Genomic DNA, 21,746 nt, shown 5'->3' on the forward strand with positions numbered 1-21,746 from the left:
TCCAAATGAAAAAGACGAACATTCACAAATTCAATTATTTCCAGTATTTATTGATAAATTTAATATCCATTTTTCTATGACTGATTATTCTCTTCTTTCAAATATCAATCTTTCATTCCCTCATTCTAATTTTCCTGCTTTACCATTAAATAAATTAGTACATTCTCTTTATTCATTCTATAAATCACAAATCCTTCGTCAAACCTTCTCAATTGTAACATCTGTTTTAGTTGACCATTTTCCATTGGAAGTAATCTACCAATGTATCCATGCACTTTTCCCTTCAAACTAAGACTCTACTCATTTACTATTGTGTCTGAATTATTCTAACTCAAAACATTTCATAACCTTTATTTTTACTATTTTTTATGTTCATTGTCACTTCTTTCATTTACTTCTTTTAATTATTATGTCTCTATGAAAAATATAAGTGTTACAAAATTAAATTATACATCAGTTATTTCATTTAGTTCATAATACTTTCTCATTGTTAGAACATTTCTTAATAAATTAATTAATTATTCGTTTTAATTGCAAATTTCCATTACTTGCATAGAAATTATGGCTCTTAAAAACTTTCTTTAATAACAGATAATAAGTCTGTTTATTAATTCCTAAATACGGCAATTAACGCATTACAGATTTGAATAAAATAAGAAAATGTAAACATAGTTTGAGTCATTCTTTTTGAGTAAAAAGAGTTTAACAAAAAAACAAAAGGAAGATAGTTGTCATTTTTAATCAAGTTTTAATTATTGGGAAGATATTATTAAATATTTTTTATGGATTAAACTAAAAAATTATTATATTGACTCAAAGAATAATAATTAGATATTGAGATAAATGTTAAAAATTATTATATTCCTATTAATTATTTCAATTATAGAAGTGTTATAATAATTAGATGAATTTAAATATGTCTTAATTTAAATTATTCTTTGAATTTTTAATATTCTATAATTATTCATTAGTATTATGTTATTAATAAAATTTCTATATTTCTTAGAGAATGATTAAACCATGAATAACAACTTATTAGGTACCGTTGTTTATTTCTTTAATTGTATAATTGTATCTTAACATATTAGAATGTAGATGAAGACAAACAATACACCTAAATTATTGTTGTTGTTGAAGTAGACTCTTTAATTGACTATTTCGTTCTTCTTCTTTTTCTAATTGAGTTCTAAGAGAATTGAATTTATCGTTAAGTGCTTTAAATTTTTTCTCAGAAAAGAAGACAGAGTATTGAAGGGCACTTTTATAAATATCTTTTAATTGTTCGTCGGTGTATTCTTCATCATTAAAACCAGAAGAATTTATCAAACCTACCATCTCCTTTCCTTTTTGAATTTGGTCTTCATTTAAATAAGTAAAATTATCATTGAATTCTTGATTAGACATGATGAATGAAGAAAAACAGATTTAGGGTTGTAAAAAACTTTTTCAGTTCATAATAAATGGTAGAAGAACAAGAATATGATATTGAAATAAATGGACATCAAGATTTTGATTTAGTCACTAGTGTTAATTTTAAAGAAGAAGATTATGAATTAGATGAATATGTTGATATTTTAATGTCTGCATATGAATATCATGTCATGGATTCAATAAGACGATTTAAAGAAACAGAAAGAGGATTAGAATTAGTTGAACAACGACTAAAAGAGATTCAAAAAGAAAACGAAGAATTAGAAAAGAAAATCATTAATTGAGTTATATGTGAATTTCTACTTGATGAGAAATACCTTCTGAAACAAAATAATAAACTTTATAAAGAGGATCATCTTTCCATGGAATCATTAATAAAACTGGTATATCAGCAAATTTAGTTTTTAAAATCCATGAAGAAGATTCAATGAAAAAAACATTATTTTTTGGTTTTGTGTGAGGTTTAACGAATGAATCTTTTGTTTTGATAATAAATTTATCTATATCAGTATCTTTTACTTGTTCTATACACATAATTAACCCAGATTTATTTAAAGATTGTGGTAATTGCATTTTATATAACTGTAATGAATGTTCTTTCTTTAATTGAATTGTTGTAGTGACTGAGAAATACTCTAAAACTAATGGTTTTGTTTTGTCATAAGAAGTAATATCAACACTAGTTATATAAACACCTTCTTTTATATGAATTCTATCAAAAATAGAAGGAGAAGTAATACATTTAATTTTTGTTGTTTCTTTAGGGTCAAGAAGAAGAAGTTCATCATTTTCGTTTGCTTTTAAACCATTCCCTCTTCCAAACATTAATGCCTTTTGTTTATCTTCAATAGTTAATGGATAATCAACTCCTTTTTTAATTTTATGTACGATAGCAGGTTCATTACCTCCATCATTAATTAAACAAATAACAGCTTCCGGATTATTTGTTTTATACTTAATAAATAAATATTTTTCAAATAAATAATGAACACAAGAAACATCTTCAATAAATATTCTTTTTTGTTCCAAAGCAGTGATATTGAAATTCATTGGCTATGATATTATTTTTATTTAATAATATTCAATAACAAACAAACTTCAAATGTTGTATCAATATTTAATTTTTTAAGTTGGGTTAATCTCTCTAGATCTTTAACGTATTGAGGAGTTTGTTTAATAGTTTCATTTTCCTTTTGAATTTCATTAGATCTTTGAATAACTTGTTTTAATTGAATTTTTAATTGATTAAAATCATCTTCTATTTGTTTTGATGTATTGCAAATTGTATCAACTTTTTTTTGGAGCCAGTCAATTAAATTATTTTTGTTTCCATTGATCAAAACCACAGTGAATGTATTAATATAATAATCTTGGTTTTCATTTTCATATTGTTTTATATTTTTAATATCACTCCTTTGAACTCTTTTAATAAAATGATTTTGGTTATTCATCAATTGTAAAACATCAATAATATCATCATTAGGTAAGACAATCGTATTTTTTCCTATAGTGGAATAGAAAAGAGTTTTACCATCAACCCAAACATCTTCTTTTTGTTCTATTCGAATAATATAGTTCTGATTATTATAAGTGATTGTTTCAAAGTCTTTTATTCCACTCTTAATTTCAATAAACTCTTCTTTTCCATTTTCTTCTACTTTTTTCTTAGTTCCAATAATACTATCTTCAGCAGATATAAATAAAACTTTTTTCTCTGCATTAACTAACTGCTCTATCTTTTGTCTTAATATGATATTTTCATTTTTTAATTTTTCATATTCCCCTGAACTATTTCCTCGTCTTCGAGGGCTTAATCCTCTCATACCAATAGTAAGTCTTGGGGATTGGTTTGAATTATCAAATTGACTAACTGTGTTCCCACATAGAGAGTATGTCATCAACAATCGTTGAAAGGTAGGTAATTTAAGTATGCTATTAATAATATTTTCTTTCATTAAATCATTTAATCCATACTCTTTCAACGTGGAACCAATTTCTACAATGAGTTGTTGCATAAAATAATTAAAAAATTTTGTTCTGTTATTAACGTTTAAAAATCTGAAAAAGGAAAAGGTTAAACCAAACTTTTACATAATGAAATATAAAATGATTAATAATAAGAGATAAAAACGAATAAAATAACAAAAAAAAAGTCAAGATGGAAATCATTTTAAGAGATAATTATTTTCAATCATTTTTCAATAAAACTATAAATATCAAAATTTTCATATTTATTCGAAAATAAGGTTATAAAAGATCTCAATGCCTTTTTAAATGTTTAACTCTTTTTCATTAAAAAAAAAAAGAAGAAAAGAAACTTTTTTTTCTTAAACCATCTTCTCATGAACAACGTAGATACTGATATCATTCTTCAAAGAATGATTAAACTTACTGAACTTTCTCAAGAAGACAGATTCTGGATAAAAAGTTGGAGTACAAAAGTTGATGGACGGAGTCCATCAATAGTACAACAAGCGTATAGTTCACCAGAAAATGAGTTTGTGTTTTGTCATTAAAGAGTAAGAATTTTATTTTAATTGATTTTGTACTAACCAATTTTAGTGCATTTTTTCTAAGAAGCCAAGCAGTCTTATTATTAGAATTGAAATGCCCAGAAGACTTTACTAAAAAGTTGTTATTTCAATCATATAATCCTTTTACTATCAAATATAATCAGTTAGATTTTTCTGATTCTCCAATATTTGAAAATGAAGTAAATTTATTTGGTTTCAATAAAATGGCAATTTGCTATAGAGCAATTAATATTGAAATAGAAAATAAAAATATTTATTTATTATGTAGTATTTATGATCCTCGTTCTTCAATTATGCCTTTTAGAGATGGTGGTCATTTAATTTGGTGTATTGTATTTGAAAAACTTACAAATTCTCAATTTCGTGTTACGTATTTACTTAATTGTGTTGTTATTCCTTGGCTTCATGAAACAAATGTAGGTATTGCCTTACAAAGACAAATGATGTTTTTAACACGTTTTTTCAAAACTTTAGTTGATCTTCCATCAAATATATCTGATGTTCCTGAGTCAATTGCAGTAGAAAGAAATGGTTATGAACTTGTTCTTCCTGGAAGACCATTGAATGGAACTCTTGTCTTGGATAAAGAAAATACACGTATTTCATTGTTGTCAAGAAACAAATCAGAGACATCATATATTCTTCATGGATCATTTGAAATTATTAGTAAAAAAAAGTTTACAAGAGAGTCATTGGTTTCAATGGTTTTTGGTAATAGATGTCATTTTATCAAATCACTTGGAGATGGCTCAACAATAGTTCATAAAGAGCCTCATAATAATATTTCTTCTGATCATCTTAAAATCTCATTATGGATTTATGGATCGATATGTTCTTTAATTCACTTTCATTCAATTCATTCACCAATGTGTCGATTTGCTCATTCACAATTATCTGATCATAAAAGAGTATTTTTCTTTCAAAACGCCTATGTATTTTATTCAAGAGATGAAAATAATACTATTAAAATTCAATATAACTTTGATATTACTGTAAAAGAAGAAACTATGGAAGATACCCAATCATCCCTCAAAGTGTTTATTGAATTCTTAGAAAATATGAAAGAACTTTCTTATGAAACAACTGAAAGTGGAACTTCTTCAGAAAATGAAGAAAAAAAATCATCATCATTAAAGGTTGAATTAGAAAAATATGGACCAGACGAACATTCATTCTTTCCTCAATTACCAATTACTGCATTAAAAAAAATATGTGAATATTTAGATGAAAAAAGTGTTAATTCTCTTAAATTTTGTAATAAACATTTAATGCAATTAATTGGAACAATGATTAAATTTGGAAATGACATATCTTCAAGTGAAGAAAGAAAAGAAATATCTGTGCAAGATGTTTCAAATTCTACAGAAATTGAAGAAAAGATAATAACAGAAACAAATAAAAATGCATGTAATTCTTGTAGATTAGATTATGAAAGGCATAACGCTATTAATACAAATACACAGGATAATGAATTTATCAATAAAACTAATAACACAAATAATATTCAACCAAAAATTTATGAAGGACATACAAATATAATTAGAAGTGTAGATATTCATAGTTGTAGTAAAGCTATAGTCACCGGGTCTTCTGATAGAAAAGTTAGACTTTGGAAATATAATTCAAAAGAAAATGCACAAGTATTCATTGGTCCAAATTCAAGTTTAGTTACTACAAAGTTTGTAGATGATTATATTGTGGTTGCATATAAGTGTGGAACAGTTAAATATATTCATCAAACAAATCCAAAAAGTAGTCTTGTGTTTGATGTTCCAGATGGAAAAATGGAAGGGTTCTATCCATTAAAAAGAACACGATTTTTAACTTGGAATGAAAGAGTTCAAATAGTAACTTATGAAGACTTTAAAAGAAATATCGAATTTACATATGATGGACACGTAAGAAAGATAAGTGTATCCAGACCATTAAATGATTGGTGTTTTATTAGTGGATCAGCAGATAGAACAGTTCATTTATGGGATATTAGATCATCATCTCCCATGGTAACAAAATATAGACCACACAAATCAGGAATTACTTTATTAGAAACGTTAAATGACTCTCAGTTTGCTACTGTTGGGAATGAAAAAATTATTTGTTTATGGGATTCAAGAAAACTAGATCATTACTTTGCTAGTTCATCAAACAACACATGTGCCCTTGATGTTAGAGATAATTCTATTGTGTGTGGGGTTGATGGAGGATTAGTTCAAATTCTTGATTATAAAGGAGTTTTAAGAAGATCTCTTAGTTGTGGAGATTCTGTTGATATTAGTTCAGTAACAATGAGCAACCATGTACTTGCAGTTGGTAGCAAGAGTGGAAAACTATATGTATTTGATGAAATGTATAATTGAAATTCAATGCTTTTTAAATAACAAAACAAACAAGTACAGTATCTGAAGTAAAATGTAGAATGGAAGTTGGATATTGTTTGAAAGAAACTATAATTATTTTATTATAATTTATACTATAATTTATAATTTTTATCTTATTTTTTATTTCTATTAATAGAATATTATCTTTTTCATATTTATTTATTTTGTTATTTTGAATGATAATGAATTTTATTTCATTTTCATTAAACTCACCATTACTTAATTTTACTCTTTCTCATTTCTATGTTTTTGGTCACTAAATTAATATTGAATTTACTATTTAATTATATTGTATCTAATTTAAATGAAATACCTTCATTTATTTATTCATTAATAAGTTATTTGGATATTGTAATGAATAATTAAATAATATGTTCATTCAAAATGATGAATGATCATTATATAAATGAATTAAATATTGATTTGATTATCATTAATATTTGATATAGCATATTGAACTATATTGAATATTGTTAAAAGAGAATAAGATAAGATAAAACATTATAAATGAAAAATAAATAAAGAAATTGATTTAGATTAATGAATTTAATAAATGAATATGTTATTTCTAAATTATCAATTATTATTTGATTAATAAAAAAATGAATTATTAAATATGAAATAATATATTAACATCATTAATAAATGATTTGATTATCATTTAATTTCATTCTTATTTTACATATTGTATTATTAAAAAAAAATCAGATTATATACATTGAATATTAAATATAAATGAGATTATTAATTATTTATATTGTTTTGTTATCATTTTATAATGACTTTTAGTATAAAATTATTATTTAATGATGATGAAATATGTTTCAATAAGTATAGTGATAAGAATTCAATAAAAATATATTTATCTGAATGAATAGAATCTATAAAACAATCATTATCATCAAAAGTATGATAATTTGTATTTGTGTTTATTGTACTTTTATTTATCATAATATAATGTAATACATTTTAATACATTTGATGATTCATTTATCTCAAAAAAATATAATTTATCTATATATTATATTTCTAAATGAGCAATATTCATAATAATGAATATATTTTGTAAATTAATGTTAAATAAAATTATTCAATATATTATAATAGATGAGTTAATTGTGGTTATGATATAATCAAACAACAATGATAACTTTAAATAACTTTGATATTTCATCATTTATTGTATTTATTATCATAATACCATTATCTATTATTATATCATACAGATATCATCTTATTTAATAACTTGATTTAATATTATTTAATCAATTAAAAAATCATACCAGAATGAATAATATCAATTTGATTAATGAATTATAATCTCATCAATTACTTCAAAATGTAAATCATTCTAATTATGAAATAGATCAAATTCAATTAAATGCCATTGAAATGATGATGTATGATTTAATTGATGTAACTGTCAAAATCATTTGTTATATCTCGTTTCAATGAATAATGAACAAAAAGAAAATAAAGAGAATTAATAATTACTCATATGAAAAATATGTAAAAGTAATGGATTTAAATATTATTCCTACGTTAATTAAATCATCAATTAAACAATATGGTATTGTCAGAGTGTATAATCAGAAAGATATGAGAGTAATTATTAAATTAAAATATGCAACAAGACTAAATAGGAAAAATAAAAGAAGTATTAAATTTCATATTTTCATAAATTAAAACAACCTGAAATACGAACTGTTTTACTTATATTCATAAAATAGAATAAATGAAATTGTAAATGACCAATAAATAATTTATAATACATATCTTCAAATAAATATACAAATCAATATAAAAAGAATAAATGAATAAGAAATAAAGAAAGAATAAATGAATATAATCATTTCTTTTTATTTTTTAAATTGAAAAAAAGACAGTAAAATAATAATAAAGAAAAGAATGAAAACTATATTTTACTTCATTTACTAAAAACAAATTTATATAATTATTATATCATTAATACTTTTATTTACTATACTCACTAACTACACTATTTCCCTATTACATCCTAATTCTAGTACTGTAACTTTATCATTCCTGACAAGCAACTGAACTTTGTAATTAAAAGAAAAGAAAGATTATAATTATATAACCTGAATTTAAAATAAATTTTCATTCTCTTTTTCTTAATTACAAAAAGTTTATCACGTCTCCTAGTTTCTAACTTATTCATAACTCAATTATTTTAATATATTATTTTCTATGTATACTAATAATTATCCATAAATTTATACTATAACAAAACAAACAAGAAGATTCGAGATATTCTATCTAATTATATAACAGTTGATGAGTTATCAAAAATATTTATACGATTCGTTATCCTTTTACTAATAATTGCATCATTTAAATATCAAATTACTAAAATTTTATTTTCATAAAAAAAAATGAATAATAACACTAAATAAAAATAAATTATTTAAATTTATTTTGTTGATAATGAGAATTTTGCATCATAACATGAGATTTCAGCTCCAGTAGGATCAGTAGCAACCATCTTAATTTTATAATTTCCTGAGGCTAACCATTCAATTCCATCAGGAATATCCAATGGTGGAATTGGAATAGAAGCAGTGTATCTACTTACTGGAATTGGGCATGAGCATGGGACTTTATCAAATCCATGGCTTCTAGTAGCATTCAAACATTCATTAGTAACATTAGCAAATAAGTCACAAATACTATTATAAGTACAAGACCCAACATTCTTTGTGCATGGAATAGTAACCCAGAAAAGAACCTCCTTTTGGAAGGTTAAAGCAACACTAGCTTCAGTAATCTCTTTAGTTACTTCAGCATCAAAACTAAGAGTAAATCCACCTTGAATATTAATAGGGTTATCTGGTTGGATAGTCATTTGATGAATTATAAATGTAGGATTCTTTGAACAAGAAGTAAGAGTGAAAGGATACGTTTTAGCTGAAGCAAGAACAGCAAGACCAAGAATCAATGCAAACATAATTACTTACCAATTAGATTTTTTTTTGATCTTTTTATATTATATTTCAAATTAAACCAGGCAATTGCCTATCTTATTTCATAACTTTTTTTTTCTTTTTTCTAATAAATATGACTTTTTTCTAAAATTATCTAATAAAAGAAACGTTTTTTTTTATTTTTAGTTTTTTTCATTTTAAAAATATTAAATATTTTAGTAAAATGATAGTTTCCATAAGTTTCTCATTTTTTTTATAAAAAAAATCAAATTATAAGGGTAGCTCGTTTGAAAAATCGTTTGGAAGAGATTGTGGTTTTCGTTTTTGTTCTCGTGGATTTAAAATGTTATATAGAACAGTTGAACAAAATGGATAAAGAATACCAAAACTAATTCCAAAAGAAAAGAAGGCACAAACACCAATTAAGATACCAAAGTTTATTGATACGATCAGTGAAGTAATCAAACCAATTAATAATAAAACAATAAATACCACATGTTTCACATTCATTGAGACTATCAAATATAATTTTTATTTTATGATTTTTTTTCTATTTTTTTTCTTACAAAGTAAAGAAAAACAAGAGAATGTAAATGATTGAATCTTACAAAAGAGAAAATATCATTAAGATTAAAGTTATTATTATAAACAAGTTAAAATGGGATAAATAAAATGATTTCTGAGAAATAAATATTTTATAATTTGAACACAAAATTGAAGGAAAAAGTAAAGAATAATAGAATTAAAAAAAATGATTATTCATGTATTTCTTACGTGGATTTAAAAAAAAGAAGTTTAAATAAAAGGAGAAATTATCTAAATATAAAAGATATTAAAAAGAAATAATAAAAAAATTAATAAGTTTAGAATAGAAGAAATACCCTGACTGAATAAATGGGCAGAACTGATCTTTGAAGTTGCCACTTTATTAAATGTCAAGCAGTGATAATGAATTTGAAAAAGGTAATGCTGAACACTCTGGAGTATATCCATGCCAATGCTCTGCTTTAAGAAAAGGTGGTTATGTTGTTATTAAAGGAAGACCATGCAAGGTTTTTGAAATGTCAACCTCTAAGACTGGAAAGCACGGACACGCTAAAGTTACCTATGCTGGTTATGATATTTTCACTGGAAAGAGACTTGATGACTCTTGCCCATCAACTCATAACGTTGAAGTCCCAGAAGTAAAGAGAACTGAATATTCCCTTGTTGGCATTAATGATGGATATGCATCACTTCTTCTTGAGAGTGGTGAAACTAGAGACGATCTTAAACTCCCAGAAGGTGAAATGGGACAAAAGATTCAAGCTGATTATGATGATGGAAAAGAACTCATTATTGCTATTCAAACTGCTATGGGTATTGAAGCCATTATCGACTATAAAGAAGCTAAAGATTAATTATACTAACTCTGCTTTTTTGAATATTAGTTTTATTTTAGTTTATATTTTTTATTAAATAAATTAAGTTCTTTACTATTGATTTCAATTCATTTGATTTTTTTTAATTTCTTTAGTAGAATACTTTTAAATGGTTTATTCAAACATCTCATTTCAGTGTGTTAACAAATTGTTCTTTTCAACAAAAATAATTAAAAGAAAAGAACTTTAAAATATAACTTTTCTTATGAAAAAAGAAACAGTTCAAAAGATTTGTAAGAAAACCTGTAAAAAACAAATGAAGAAACCAATGAAAAAAATGATGAAAAGGATGATGAAAAAAATGATGCAACGAATGTTAAGAAAACATTATTTAAAAATGCTTAAAACTTTAAAGTAATTAAATCTTTTCAAGATTAATTCTTATTCAATAAATTTAAATTTGAGTTAATTTTTAATTTAATTAATTAAATTGTTAATTATTTTATTAATTTCACTTTTTATAATGAAATTTTCAAATCATAAAAAACTAAATCTTTTTATTGAAATTAAAACCATAATTCCAATAATTTTCTAAGGAGATTTTATTAATTATTCTTCTCTTTTTAATTAAAAAATTATTCGTTAGAATTAATATTGTCTTCTTCTCTGTGAAGAATTAAAAAAATAAAGGTATAAGGTTATAACAAAAAATTACAATAAATATAGTGTTGTAAATACTTAACTTGTTTTACTAAAAAATTTCAATGTTTTGGTATTGTTTTTTTGGTGGTTATAATAACTAAACACAATTTATCATTTTTTTGAAAAGTTAAAAGATTTTTTTATTTCATTTTAATTTAAAAGAACAACAAATTAGAAAAAAAGAACTGAATAATAATTTTTAAAATTTTAAATATTTTAAGAAATTAATATAATTTTTAAAAATAAAATTATAAATCAAGTAAAAATTGATAAAAGAAACAATCAATAACATTTAATGAATTTCTTGGACATCAATAATAAAGTTATTTTCTAATTCCAGGCTTTGACAAGAGTCATTCGGTGAAAGACTGTATCCATCAAAGATAAATTTAAGATGGTTCAGTGGTTTATTAATTTTATTAGCATATTTTTCAAATAATTTTTCTAATTTATCAATCTAAAAACGATAAGTATTTCACATTTTTTTGAATATTTAATAAAACAAACAGGACTAATTTTAAATGAATGCATTTCATTTTCAAATCTTAATTTCAGTTTGACGTATTGTGAAGAGTCAATTGAAGACCTATCAAGAGTAGCGTCAAGACAATCCTGGTCTCCAATAGTATAATCTGGTAATGTTTTGTCATTATTCAATAACATTCCCATAAATTTAAGTGTCAGTGCTTGGGCTGCACCTTTTAAATACTTTTCTTTCAACTCTAATATTGTTGCATTTTTGGATATTTGAATTTGTGTTTTTTCTTTATCTCGTGAAATGTACACACTGACCATATCTTTCTTATTACCAAATTCTTGTTCTAGTTGTGACTTAGTACTTGGGATATATGATAAATGATAATGATTTTCTTCTGAAGCATCAAGATCAATGAACGTCATATGTTTGGTTTCTTTTAAAAATTTTTTAGTATTTAGTAAACCCTATTTCAACTTCTTATTCATTTTTTTCAAATCAATACAACTCAAAATTATTTTTTGGTTAATTTTATTTGACCTTTATATGTTTTTTTGGTTAAAGCGTCAGACTTATATAAATTTAATTTGTTTTTCTCTCAAACTCTTACAAAGAAAACGGTTATTGATTCTGATTTAATTTTTTTTATGTATTTTGGTTTAATGAAAGAAGGTCCAACAAACATAAAAACAATTATTTTTTAAGAAGAAAGAATCAATTGAAATTATCCTTATAAACTTTTAAATGTTTTATCTCTTGTTCAAATGTAATTGGGAATTATGAGAAATTTTGAACCAAAAAAGGTAGTAAATATCATTTCTAGTGAATTAATATAAATAGTTTTATTTTTATTTTATGATTTACAAGATATTTTGAATCAAATTGTTATTAATTTTCTAATATCCATAACTTTTTATAACTTAACACTATGATTTCAACTGAGTCATCTGTTATACTTTATTACTTTTTCTTTATGGACATAAGAAAAGTAGTGCTTATTATAATTTTATCTAAAAGATTGAGAGATAAAAAGTAAAGTGTTAATATTCCTTCTTCTATTTTAAATAATAAATGTTTGTTATATTCAAAACCAAATCCGAACAGAATTATTCTATTTAAAAGTAGAAAAAAAAGTAAAATAATTAGATATATGATTACTATATTTAAAATATAAAGAATAAAAAACGATATTGTACTCTATGTTTTTTCTGAAAAATTAATTTTGGTGAATTATTTTCATCAGACAATATCATTTAGTTTAATTTTGATAAATCAAAAAGGTTAAATACAATAAAAAGCTATAGTAGTAAAAACATAATCATTAAAAAGCTAGAAATAAGAGACTTACGAAGAACTTTAAGAATATGAGGAGAAGGTTTAAGAATTTATCTATTCTTAAAAAAAGAGTTCTATTTTTATTATTTGTTTTATTTCAATCCAATTATTTTTTAATAAATCAACTTTATAATGAGCAATTTCTATTTTATATTACAAAAAAAAATAAAATATAAATAAGACTGTATGAAAATACAATGACGTTTTAACCAAAATATTATCAGAATAAAAAATTAAAAAAAAGAAATAGAGAAAAAACTATAAATAATAAAAATATCACGATGGCTGCTGATGAAAAACAAAAACACAGGAATATTAAAGTTTTGTTGTTAGGTGAATCAAGTGTTGGTAAAACATCAATTACTCAACGGTATATTGATAACACATTTGAAGATATTTATTTATCATCAGTTGGAGTTGATTTTAAGTTTAAAGAAATTACAAAAGATAATGAATTAATAAGACTTCAAATATGGGACACTGGTTTGTTTATTTAAACAAAGTTTATAACACGAATAATTAGTTTTCATTGATTAGCTGGTCAAGAACGATTCCAAAGTATTGCTAGATCTTATTATCGAAATGCAGATGCTGCGTTTATTGTTTTTGATATTAACAATGAAAGTTCTTTCAAAAAAGTTCAATTTTGGTATAATGAAATATCACAAGAAGAGGCTTATCAACTTGTTATTCTTGTTGGAAACAAATGTGATTTAGAAATGAAAGTAACTGATGAAGTGGTTAAGTCCTCTTATCCAGATTCTATTTATTTGAAGGTATCAGCCAAAACAAATAAAAATATTTCATTGTTGTTTGATACTCTAATTAATTGTTATTTAAAGAGGGTAACACAACCAATAGAAATATTACTTGAGCCAGAAACAATTGATTTAATAACTTCTCCATCTTTGAATTCCACTAAACGTTCTAATTGTTGTTAATTTATTTTTTTATTTTATTTAGTTGTTAAATAAATGGATTCGAAGGTAGCACGTCAGAGACACCACACAGATCCCTAAAATATTTCCATCCTTCGATTCCCCCAGTTATGGACTGGTTATGGCGTTGCGTTTGGTTAGAAAAACATCTTACCCGGTACTGCAAGAATAGCAGTGTTTATTATGTACAATGACAGAATATCATTGACAATAAACGAATGGGTATTTATAAAGATGTTATTATTACTTGTTAGAATACAAGTATAATTGATAATATAAGAAAGATTATCAAAAGAAAAGGGTCAAGTGGATGAGGCTAAAAGAATATTAGCCCATAGCAATACAGTAGTAATTATATACTCTCCTTAAAATAAGAAAATAAAGAAGAAATTTAAACCCATCGAAATTAAAAAGAAATTAAATAATGGATATTTAAATAAGGGATGTTTAAAATACTCTATTCCACACTAAAAATGAGAAAAGAAAAATCTCACAGTTCAACAACTAAAAGCAAAGAATAAGCTGATAGTTGAAGAACAAATACTTTTAAGCTCAGGGACGGGATTAGTCTCCCCTGAGCAAGGAACAATAGACACAAGTTCTATTAATACTTAATTAACTACTTTTTAGTTGTTAAATAAATTATCTTATAACTTTGCAGATATTAATTAATTTTTTGTAATTTATTCTACCAAATTATTTTACAGTATACTAAGTGCTTTTTTCACTAGAATATCTGTAGGTGTTATTAATACTGAATTCATAATAATTCTTTCAAAGCAAATAATTGTTTTTAAGTTATTTATAAAATAGATTCTTTTCTTTTTTTATTAAGAACATCTACAGTTCTATTCATATAACTAGAGAACTTCATATTTAAACAAAAAAGTCTATTTGTTATGTTTCTAGAAAGTATCAATATAAGATTATCTTTTTCATTCCTTGTTCTTAGATAATCTTAAGCGAAAACAAAAAAGGTCAATTAGTAGACATATACACATTCTAGTCTTCTTTATACTGAGAAGTTTTACCTCAGTCTCTTCAGTATGTTCTACTTTTTTCAAAGAGTTCATTTCCAAAACTAGTTTGAGTTAAAAAGAGAATCAATAAAAAAAGTAATTTATAACAAAAATATAAAAAGAAAGAAGAATAAAAAAGAGAAAAATAAAAAGGGTTATAAAAATAGGAAAAGGGTTATATTGATAATATAAAAAAAAAGGAAAAAAGAAAAAAGAACTTGTAAACTAAAGAAACCAGTATTTATTGTTACTAATGACTGATCCAACTAATCAAATTCCAGATTATGTTCCAACTACTGAAACTAAAATGGACATTGAACCAGCAAATAAAGATAATTATGTAGGAACAGTTGCATTCAGTAACATGAATCTTAAAAAAGAAATATTAATGGCTATTACTGATTGTGGATTTGAACATCCATCTGAAGTTCAATCACAGGTTATTCCTAAAGCATTATTAAAACAAGACATTTTATGTCAAGCTAAATCTGGAATGGGTAAAACAGCTGTATTTGTCATTTCAATTTTAAATCAAGGACTTTGTCTTGGAGATTATGTGTCAGCATTAGTTATTTGTCATACTCGTGAACTTGCATTACAAGCACAAAAAGAATTTGATAGAATGAAAAAAAGACTTTGTGAAGCAACAGGAAAAGAAATTCCAACAGGTACATTTGTTGGAGGTGTTGAAGAAAAAAAAGATATTGAATTTATTAAAACTCATAAACCAACTATTGTAATTGGTACACCAGGTAGAATTGCATCTCTTGTTAGACAAAAAGCATTAGATTTAAGTAAACTTGATACATTTGTTATTGACGAATGTGATAAGGTTCTTGGATCAACAAGTGAAATTGAAATTGGAGAAATATTTATTTCATCACCAAAAGAAAAACAAGTAATGATGTTTTCAGCTACTATTTCAGAAACAAATAAAGGTATTTGTAGAAAGTATTTAAAAAATCAATTAGAAGTGTTTATTGATGATGGAGAAAAATTATTCCTTCATGGTCTTCATTTATACTTTAAAAAATTAGGAGATAATGATAAAAAGAAAACATTTATGGATATTATCGATTATATTGATTTCAATCAAGCAATTGTTTTTGCTGAAAATAGTGAGAGATGTCGTGTTCTTGTTAAGAAATTAAAACAAATTGGATATCCATGTGGTATTTTATATGGTAGAATGGATCAAGAAATAAGAGAAAAAGAATATCAACGATTTAGAGATGGAGAGAGTAGAGTTTTAGTTTCTACTGATTTATGTGGAAGAGGAATTGATGTAGCTAAAGTAAATCTTGTTGTTAACTTTGATATGCCTAATGATTCTGATCAATTTTTACACAGAGTAGGAAGAGCTGGAAGATTTGGAACTAAAGGAGTTGCTATTTCATTTATTGATACTGAAGAAGATGATAAAGTTTTGAAAGAAGTCCAATCAAGATTTGCTGTTCAAATGGATGAATTACCAAGTTCATTGAAGGATATTCCCACAAGTTACTACAAATAACTTAAAACTACAATTGACTGGTTTTTATTTTTGAAATGAAAAGAATTAAACTAAAAAGTTTATTTTCTTTATAATACTTTTCTTAATGAAATTGGAGGAAGAATAAGTCTAAATGGAAGAGATATACATCCATAAAAACATCCTGGTCCATATTTTTGAATTGAGTTAACATTTATCTCCTGAAGAAGATGACACTGTGAAAAACATCCTTTTGGTAAAATTGTTAATGAAGTTGGAAGAATGACTTGAGTTAATTCATCGCATCCCTCCAAACTTGATATCCCAAGAATTAAGTCTGAATTTGTAAATTTCATACTATTTAATGACTTACAATTACAAAAAGAATGATAACCTATATAACTTAATGTTGATGGTATTTTGATATGATTAAGACTTAAACAATTTAAAAAACATTCATCTTCTATTCTTTCTAAATGATAGTTCATTTTAATTCTTTGTAATGAAACACATTCTGCAAAACATCGTTTAGGAAGTATTTTTATTGATGTTGAAAGTGTTATTGATATTAAACTCTTACAACGAAAGAATGCTTGTTCTTCAATATGGTAAATATTATTAGGTATAGTCATTAATCTTATTGATGACGATTTAAAACAATCTTTACCTATACTCTTTATTGCAGGGTCTCTTGGAATCTCATATCCATATCTTTTCATATCATTTTTTGTGAATTTGACATGAAGGTACTGTACATTTGGTTCTTTACCAATGAATGTGTCATATGAAACTTCACAATGAATAACATATCGTAAAACATCTTCATAAATTATATCATTTGAAGAATAAATATGTTGTGTTTCAAGTGATGTAAACATTGTTCTATCGTTTTGACTTAATAAAGGAAATGGATTAAAGTGATAAAGGTCAACAATACCATAATACTTCTTACAAACACTCATAACATTGATATAATCATCTTTTGTTTGAAAGTATTTTCCAATAATTAACATACTATGTCTATCAACCATTCATTTATTTTTTCTTAGTTCTTTTAAAAAAAAAATAATTAACATTATACCAAAACCATCTACTAAAAATCGTTTTAAAAAACTTGTGTCAATTGTGTTCTTAGACAAGGAATTTCTTAATTAAAAAGAAACAATGAATAACGAAAAATAATTTTTGTGGTATTTATTTCAAGAAAAAAGGTTTTAAAAAAAAAATATAAAAACTAGAAAAATTCACATGATGTTGTCAACATTCTTCTTTTTAATTATTGTCACATTTGGTAAAAATACAATGGATTTATGTGTTGTTCAAAAAGTAACAATTGGTACCGAAGGAAAAATTCCAACAAATGTTTTTTCTGCTGATAATGGTATTATTTATGAAATCAAAAAAGATGATCAATATTGTTATGGGTATGTGTCATTAAAAAATCCAAACTCAACTAGGTGTTATTCTGATAAATTTATTTGGTGGGGAGAGTCTGGACTTGGAACAGTTGGAATTAAGGTTACAAGCGATACTTTTACTGCCGATAAAATCCAAGAGAAAACAGAGATTCAATACTTTCCAACAGAAAAAGGTATTACCAGTATGCTTCAAGTAACTGTTAACTGGGATAATTTTAATAAATATGCTGCTGATAGTAAAACATTACTTAAAATTTCACAATACGCTCGTGGTATAACAGTATTATCAACAAAAAGTAATAAATTGATGATGGTTATTTCATTTGTTACAGATGACGGAAAAGGAAATACAGGAGATGTAATGTTTGGATACATTAGTTTTAGTGAATCAAAACTTTACATTAAATACGATAAATCATTTTGTAGTGATATAACAACTAACTTTGTTGAATCAAATCTTTCTGAAATGAATGCAAATGGAAATTCAATTGCTTTTGGGTCACCTAAAACTAGAGCGGATGATTTTAGTACATTAGCAAAAAATATTTTCATTATGTCTATAGATGATGATACAACTAATCCACAATTTCCATTTTCTTTTAGTGATATAGTTTTTGTCCCATCCCCAACACAGAATTTAGCAGCTTTAGGTAAAGCAATTGAAATTAGTAATACCTATTTAATGTATTCTGATCCTTTATCTAATAGAGGAATTGTTTATATTTCAAGAAGAATGGAGGGTAACACTTTTGATTTCCGAGCAACAATTAACCCATTACCAAGATGGGGAAACTACCAACGATTTGGAGCTTATATGAGAGTTGTTGAATTGAAGGATACAACTGAAGTTTATGCTGTTGCACCATCTGCTTGGGTTCATAGCGATACTAGAAGAGCAGTTGCTGCTGGTTCAGAAAGTCATGAGATGATTGGTATAGTTTATCAATTTTCTATTTCAGGAACTCATTGTGAACCAAAGAACTATTTCTTTATTGACTCTCCAATTACTGATGGTGTAATGAACTCAACGATATCATCTCTTATTACTATATCTGATCGTGCTTATGTAACATTAGCTAATTATCAAGGATTGTACAGATTAAATTGTGATCAGAAAACTCAGATCCACCTTTAAAAGTAATTCAATTACTATTTGACTATTTCTTTTTATTTGTTTCGTTGACACATACCTTCTTCAGTACATGAATATCCAACCTGACATTTTCCACAATATGGAATACAGTTTGGTGTTTCAAAAATTAGATGGGTATTATTAGGTTGTAATAGTTTTTCAGATAAAGTACATTGATATTTTCCACATTGGAATGAATCATATGAACAGAAAGAAGAAGGGGTGACAAGTTCAGATGTTTGAGGTTCATAATATACTTCACAATATTGTACTATTGTTCCTTTTGCAGCAGAAATGATAAACTCAAGTCCATTAGCAAAACCATTACAAGTAGATGTAACAAACGATGCATGGACATTGAAAGAATATTTATAAATACCAGAAGAAATAGTTTTATTTTGAATAAGATATCTAAACGAATCACAGTTTGTCTCATCAATAGATCCTTGTTTGAAATATACCTTACCACTTTTGAAAGAAATAGTATCAGTTGAATTAATAACAAGAGCAAAATGTTGTATTATAGTTTTCCATTGAATGGGAACAGGATAGTCAAAATGAAATACTAATTGTTCATTATCTTCAAATGTTTTATTTCCTATTGAAGTAACCACATTTAAATCATTTGTAGTAGTTCCGAGACTAACTTCCCATAAAACTTGAGTATTTTTTTGGTCTGGTAATGATTGAAACACATTTCGTGTTGGAACACTAACACAATGTGATGTAATGTTTGGAGAAGAAAATCTAGAAAATGCAGGTTGTGGTTTTTGGTAATCAGTATTATCTATTGATATACTTTCCCAATATATGATGCTTTGATATATATTTGTTGCACGAAGTTCTTTTGTATTTGAAATTGTAAAAGAACCATCTGGATTTGGTAGTCTTAAATTATTTGAACGACCTAATCCAAGAATTATGTAACCAGCATTAATGATAATAGCATTTGTTTTATTTCTCAATACTAATTGTGGAAGAATATTATAATTACATGCAGTTTCTCTCAATGCAACTTCATAATAATATAATGAATCAGTCATTTCACTTGGAATAATTTCATTGAAAACTACTCTTGATACTAACAAAGATAATTTCCCTTTAAACATTGAAGTTGATGGAACTCGTGTTGTTTTTAACATTCTTTTTGTTTGTAAATTTGAGTTACTTGTAGTTTGAACATTAAATGATCCAGTAATCATACAAGTAATTGGTTTTAATCCTGGACCTGATAATTCAACACAAGAACCACATCGAGAATAGTTAGTATTATCTAAACTAAAAAACATAAAAGACTCTTCGATATAACACTCAGAATGAATTTGGTGACCAAAAACAACTGAATCATAATTATCGACTATACCTTTATAACATTCTTGTGTTATTTGAATTGGATCTCCACTAAATTGATCTTTTAAACTAATTGGTGCAACCAACACATTACCAATACATGGGGAATGAGGCATTACATCTTCTGCACATGATCCATAACAATTAAAAAATAATATGAAAAGGAGTTTCCAAATCATAGAATTACAATAATTTAATTATATTTTTTTAAGTTTTTTCCTTAAAAAAAAATCTTAAATTAATCTTAAAAATCAAATCATATTTATCTCATTCGTACTTGTATTGCTAAATAATCATTTATTGACCGTCTTTTAATATAATTATGATAAATAACATAATATTCATCTTTTTCTGATATAATTGGTACAGGAAATACACATAATAAATGTGGATTATTAATTGGAATTTTTTCATGTGATTTGTGTCCAGTTATTCGATCAAATGGTGATACAAACGCCCAACTATCATTCAAATTTCTATCCAAACCCAGTGTGTATATTTCAATAAATCCACTACTCTCTAATAAATTAAAAACGAATTCTTTGAATTCTCTTTCACAGTACACTTCATCTCTCACAGAATATACATTTATTAACGCAAGTGCTTGGTCTTTAATTATTCTTGAATTCCATGTTTGACTTACTTCTCCATTACTTTTTCTAAGGTCATGAATTTCCATTTTATTGGGAGCAGTATTTATATAAATCCCAATATCTTTCTCTCCTAATGTAACATTTCTTCTAATTAACCAATTTCCATCTTTAAATTTAGCTAAACTATATAATGTCCGATATATTTTAACTCTTTTTATTTCCTTATACTGTTCATTTTTTTGTTTTACTGTTTCATTTACTTGAACTTGTTTTTTAATTAAACTAATATCATCACTATCTCCTGAGTCACTTCCATTAACATCAACATCTATAACTTCTGGTATTTGTTTAGTTATTTGTGCTTTTTTCTCTCTTTTTAGTTCTCTAATACTTTTCGGTGTTTTAGGTGATTTTGTTACTTTTTCTGTATCTTCTATTAATGAATTTACTAATGAACCACATTCTATTCTAAATCCTTTCTGATCCCTTTCTTTTACACTAAAAAGTGGTAACGTTGCATGAGTTTCTTTAAGTTGTATTGGTTGAACATAATGAACTTCAGACTCTTGACTGTTTTGACTCTCACCAATTTCAATGACTCCACTATTTTCTCCAACCATTTCACATTCATCTATACTATCCTTACTTATTTGTCCTTTGATTT

At 25.1% G+C, this 21,746-nt stretch overlaps 12 protein-coding genes across 12 annotated transcripts in view, besides 35 other annotated features; 6 read left to right on the forward strand and 6 right to left on the reverse strand.

The window, feature by feature from the left end:
- The window catches only part of EDI_133210 (uncharacterized protein), a gene marked incomplete at both ends in the record, with an annotated part of 3,846 nt that extends 3,554 nt beyond the window's left edge, over window positions 1-292 (forward strand). The window contains one exon of the mRNA XM_001733366.1: window positions 1-292. This exon is cut by the window's left edge and continues 3,554 nt beyond it. Coding sequence (XP_001733418.1) covers window positions 1-292 — 292 coding nt within the window.
- A 210-nt stretch (window positions 293-502) lies between these two features.
- Window positions 503-523: a sequence feature (AT_rich).
- Window positions 524-763: 240 nt separating this feature from the next.
- Window positions 764-1,001: a sequence feature (AT_rich).
- A 715-nt stretch (window positions 1,002-1,716) lies between these two features.
- Window positions 1,717-3,329, reverse strand: EDI_133320 (uncharacterized protein; the record flags this gene model as incomplete). Its single annotated transcript, XM_001738279.1, has 2 exons — window positions 1,717-2,484; window positions 2,529-3,329. 2 exons carry the CDS (start codon window positions 3,327-3,329, stop codon window positions 1,717-1,719), a joined length of 1,569 nt encoding a protein of 522 aa, XP_001738331.1.
- Window positions 2,371-2,417: a sequence feature (AT_rich).
- Window positions 2,490-2,513: a sequence feature (AT_rich).
- A 115-nt stretch (window positions 3,330-3,444) lies between the features above and the next one.
- Window positions 3,445-3,465: a sequence feature (AT_rich).
- A 308-nt stretch (window positions 3,466-3,773) lies between these two features.
- On the forward strand, window positions 3,774-6,322 carry EDI_133330 (uncharacterized protein; the record flags this gene model as incomplete). The annotated part of the gene is made up of 2 exons (XM_001738280.1): window positions 3,774-3,928; window positions 3,994-6,322. The coding sequence occupies 2 exons, from the start codon at window positions 3,774-3,776 to the stop codon at window positions 6,320-6,322; spliced, it is 2,484 nt and encodes an 827-aa protein (XP_001738332.1).
- Window positions 4,189-4,229: a sequence feature (AT_rich).
- A 93-nt stretch (window positions 6,323-6,415) lies between the features above and the next one.
- Window positions 6,416-6,584: a microsatellite.
- Window positions 6,585-6,600: 16 nt separating this feature from the next.
- Window positions 6,601-6,649: a sequence feature (AT_rich).
- Window positions 6,650-6,817: 168 nt separating this feature from the next.
- Window positions 6,818-6,866: a microsatellite.
- A 20-nt stretch (window positions 6,867-6,886) lies between these two features.
- Window positions 6,887-7,151: a sequence feature (AT_rich).
- A 189-nt stretch (window positions 7,152-7,340) lies between these two features.
- Window positions 7,341-7,449: a sequence feature (AT_rich).
- A 128-nt stretch (window positions 7,450-7,577) lies between these two features.
- Window positions 7,578-7,621: a sequence feature (AT_rich).
- A 502-nt stretch (window positions 7,622-8,123) lies between these two features.
- Window positions 8,124-8,189: a microsatellite.
- Window positions 8,190-8,199: 10 nt separating this feature from the next.
- Window positions 8,200-8,324: a sequence feature (AT_rich).
- A 206-nt stretch (window positions 8,325-8,530) lies between these two features.
- Window positions 8,531-8,552: a sequence feature (AT_rich).
- Window positions 8,553-8,696: 144 nt separating this feature from the next.
- Window positions 8,697-8,784: a sequence feature (AT_rich).
- On the reverse strand, window positions 8,778-9,311 carry EDI_133340 (Ganglioside GM2 activator precursor, putative; the record flags this gene model as incomplete). The annotated part of the gene is made up of 1 exon (XM_001738281.1): window positions 8,778-9,311. One exon carries the CDS (start codon window positions 9,309-9,311, stop codon window positions 8,778-8,780), a length of 534 nt encoding a protein of 177 aa, XP_001738333.1.
- Window positions 9,312-9,457: 146 nt separating this feature from the next.
- Window positions 9,458-9,506: a sequence feature (AT_rich).
- A 28-nt stretch (window positions 9,507-9,534) lies between these two features.
- Window positions 9,535-9,564: a sequence feature (AT_rich).
- A 244-nt stretch (window positions 9,565-9,808) lies between these two features.
- Window positions 9,809-9,849: a sequence feature (AT_rich).
- A 248-nt stretch (window positions 9,850-10,097) lies between these two features.
- Window positions 10,098-10,149: a sequence feature (AT_rich).
- A 71-nt stretch (window positions 10,150-10,220) lies between these two features.
- On the forward strand, window positions 10,221-10,688 carry EDI_133350 (eukaryotic translation initiation factor 5A-1, putative; the record flags this gene model as incomplete). The annotated part of the gene is made up of 1 exon (XM_001738282.1): window positions 10,221-10,688. The coding sequence occupies one exon, from the start codon at window positions 10,221-10,223 to the stop codon at window positions 10,686-10,688; it is 468 nt and encodes a 155-aa protein (XP_001738334.1).
- A 22-nt stretch (window positions 10,689-10,710) lies between these two features.
- Window positions 10,711-10,755: a sequence feature (AT_rich).
- Window positions 10,756-11,057: 302 nt separating this feature from the next.
- Window positions 11,058-11,181: a microsatellite.
- Window positions 11,182-11,456: 275 nt separating this feature from the next.
- Window positions 11,457-11,512: a sequence feature (AT_rich).
- Window positions 11,513-11,539: 27 nt separating this feature from the next.
- Window positions 11,540-11,607: a sequence feature (AT_rich).
- Window positions 11,608-11,643: 36 nt separating this feature from the next.
- On the reverse strand, window positions 11,644-12,251 carry EDI_133360 (uncharacterized protein; the record flags this gene model as incomplete). Its single annotated transcript, XM_001738283.1, has 2 exons — window positions 11,644-11,808; window positions 11,859-12,251. 2 exons carry the CDS (start codon window positions 12,249-12,251, stop codon window positions 11,644-11,646), a joined length of 558 nt encoding a protein of 185 aa, XP_001738335.1.
- Window positions 12,252-12,651: 400 nt separating this feature from the next.
- Window positions 12,652-12,683: a sequence feature (AT_rich).
- A 268-nt stretch (window positions 12,684-12,951) lies between these two features.
- Window positions 12,952-13,011: a sequence feature (AT_rich).
- A 294-nt stretch (window positions 13,012-13,305) lies between these two features.
- Window positions 13,306-13,341: a sequence feature (AT_rich).
- A 44-nt stretch (window positions 13,342-13,385) lies between these two features.
- Window positions 13,386-13,438: a sequence feature (AT_rich).
- Window positions 13,439-13,442: 4 nt separating this feature from the next.
- On the forward strand, window positions 13,443-14,102 carry EDI_133370 (uncharacterized protein; the record flags this gene model as incomplete). Its single annotated transcript, XM_001738284.1, has 2 exons — window positions 13,443-13,644; window positions 13,699-14,102. The coding sequence occupies 2 exons, from the start codon at window positions 13,443-13,445 to the stop codon at window positions 14,100-14,102; spliced, it is 606 nt and encodes a 201-aa protein (XP_001738336.1).
- Window positions 14,099-14,123: a sequence feature (AT_rich).
- A 15-nt stretch (window positions 14,124-14,138) lies between these two features.
- Window positions 14,139-14,728: a repeat region.
- A 386-nt stretch (window positions 14,729-15,114) lies between these two features.
- Window positions 15,115-15,178: a repeat region.
- A 14-nt stretch (window positions 15,179-15,192) lies between these two features.
- Window positions 15,193-15,335: a microsatellite.
- Window positions 15,336-15,371: 36 nt separating this feature from the next.
- On the forward strand, window positions 15,372-16,631 carry EDI_133380 (spliceosome RNA helicase Bat1, putative; the record flags this gene model as incomplete). The annotated part of the gene is made up of 1 exon (XM_001738285.1): window positions 15,372-16,631. One exon carries the CDS (start codon window positions 15,372-15,374, stop codon window positions 16,629-16,631), a length of 1,260 nt encoding a protein of 419 aa, XP_001738337.1.
- Window positions 16,632-16,699: 68 nt separating this feature from the next.
- EDI_133390 (uncharacterized protein) lies at window positions 16,700-17,620 on the reverse strand (the record flags this gene model as incomplete). The annotated part of the gene is made up of 1 exon (XM_001738286.1): window positions 16,700-17,620. One exon carries the CDS (start codon window positions 17,618-17,620, stop codon window positions 16,700-16,702), a length of 921 nt encoding a protein of 306 aa, XP_001738338.1.
- Window positions 17,621-17,641: 21 nt separating this feature from the next.
- Window positions 17,642-17,662: a sequence feature (AT_rich).
- Window positions 17,663-17,801: 139 nt separating this feature from the next.
- Window positions 17,802-17,823: a sequence feature (AT_rich).
- A 14-nt stretch (window positions 17,824-17,837) lies between these two features.
- On the forward strand, window positions 17,838-19,142 carry EDI_133400 (uncharacterized protein; the record flags this gene model as incomplete). Its single annotated transcript, XM_001738287.1, has 1 exon — window positions 17,838-19,142. One exon carries the CDS (start codon window positions 17,838-17,840, stop codon window positions 19,140-19,142), a length of 1,305 nt encoding a protein of 434 aa, XP_001738339.1.
- Window positions 19,143-19,174: 32 nt separating this feature from the next.
- Window positions 19,175-20,668, reverse strand: EDI_133410 (uncharacterized protein; the record flags this gene model as incomplete). The annotated part of the gene is made up of 1 exon (XM_001738288.1): window positions 19,175-20,668. The coding sequence occupies one exon, from the start codon at window positions 20,666-20,668 to the stop codon at window positions 19,175-19,177; it is 1,494 nt and encodes a 497-aa protein (XP_001738340.1).
- An 8-nt stretch (window positions 20,669-20,676) lies between these two features.
- Window positions 20,677-20,741: a sequence feature (AT_rich).
- A 10-nt stretch (window positions 20,742-20,751) lies between these two features.
- The window catches only part of EDI_133420 (uncharacterized protein), a gene marked incomplete at both ends in the record, with an annotated part of 2,323 nt that continues 1,328 nt past the window's right edge, over window positions 20,752-21,746 (reverse strand). The window contains one exon of the mRNA XM_001738289.1: window positions 20,752-21,723. Within this exon, the coding sequence (XP_001738341.1) occupies window positions 20,752-21,723 (972 nt within the window). The remainder of the gene's footprint in view (window positions 21,724-21,746) is intronic.

Source organism: Entamoeba dispar, genomic scaffold (genome assembly GCF_000209125.1).
Source record: "Entamoeba dispar SAW760 scf_1105229461215 genomic scaffold, whole genome shotgun sequence".
Lineage (NCBI taxonomy): Eukaryota > Evosea > Mastigamoebida > Endamoebidae > Entamoeba > Entamoeba dispar.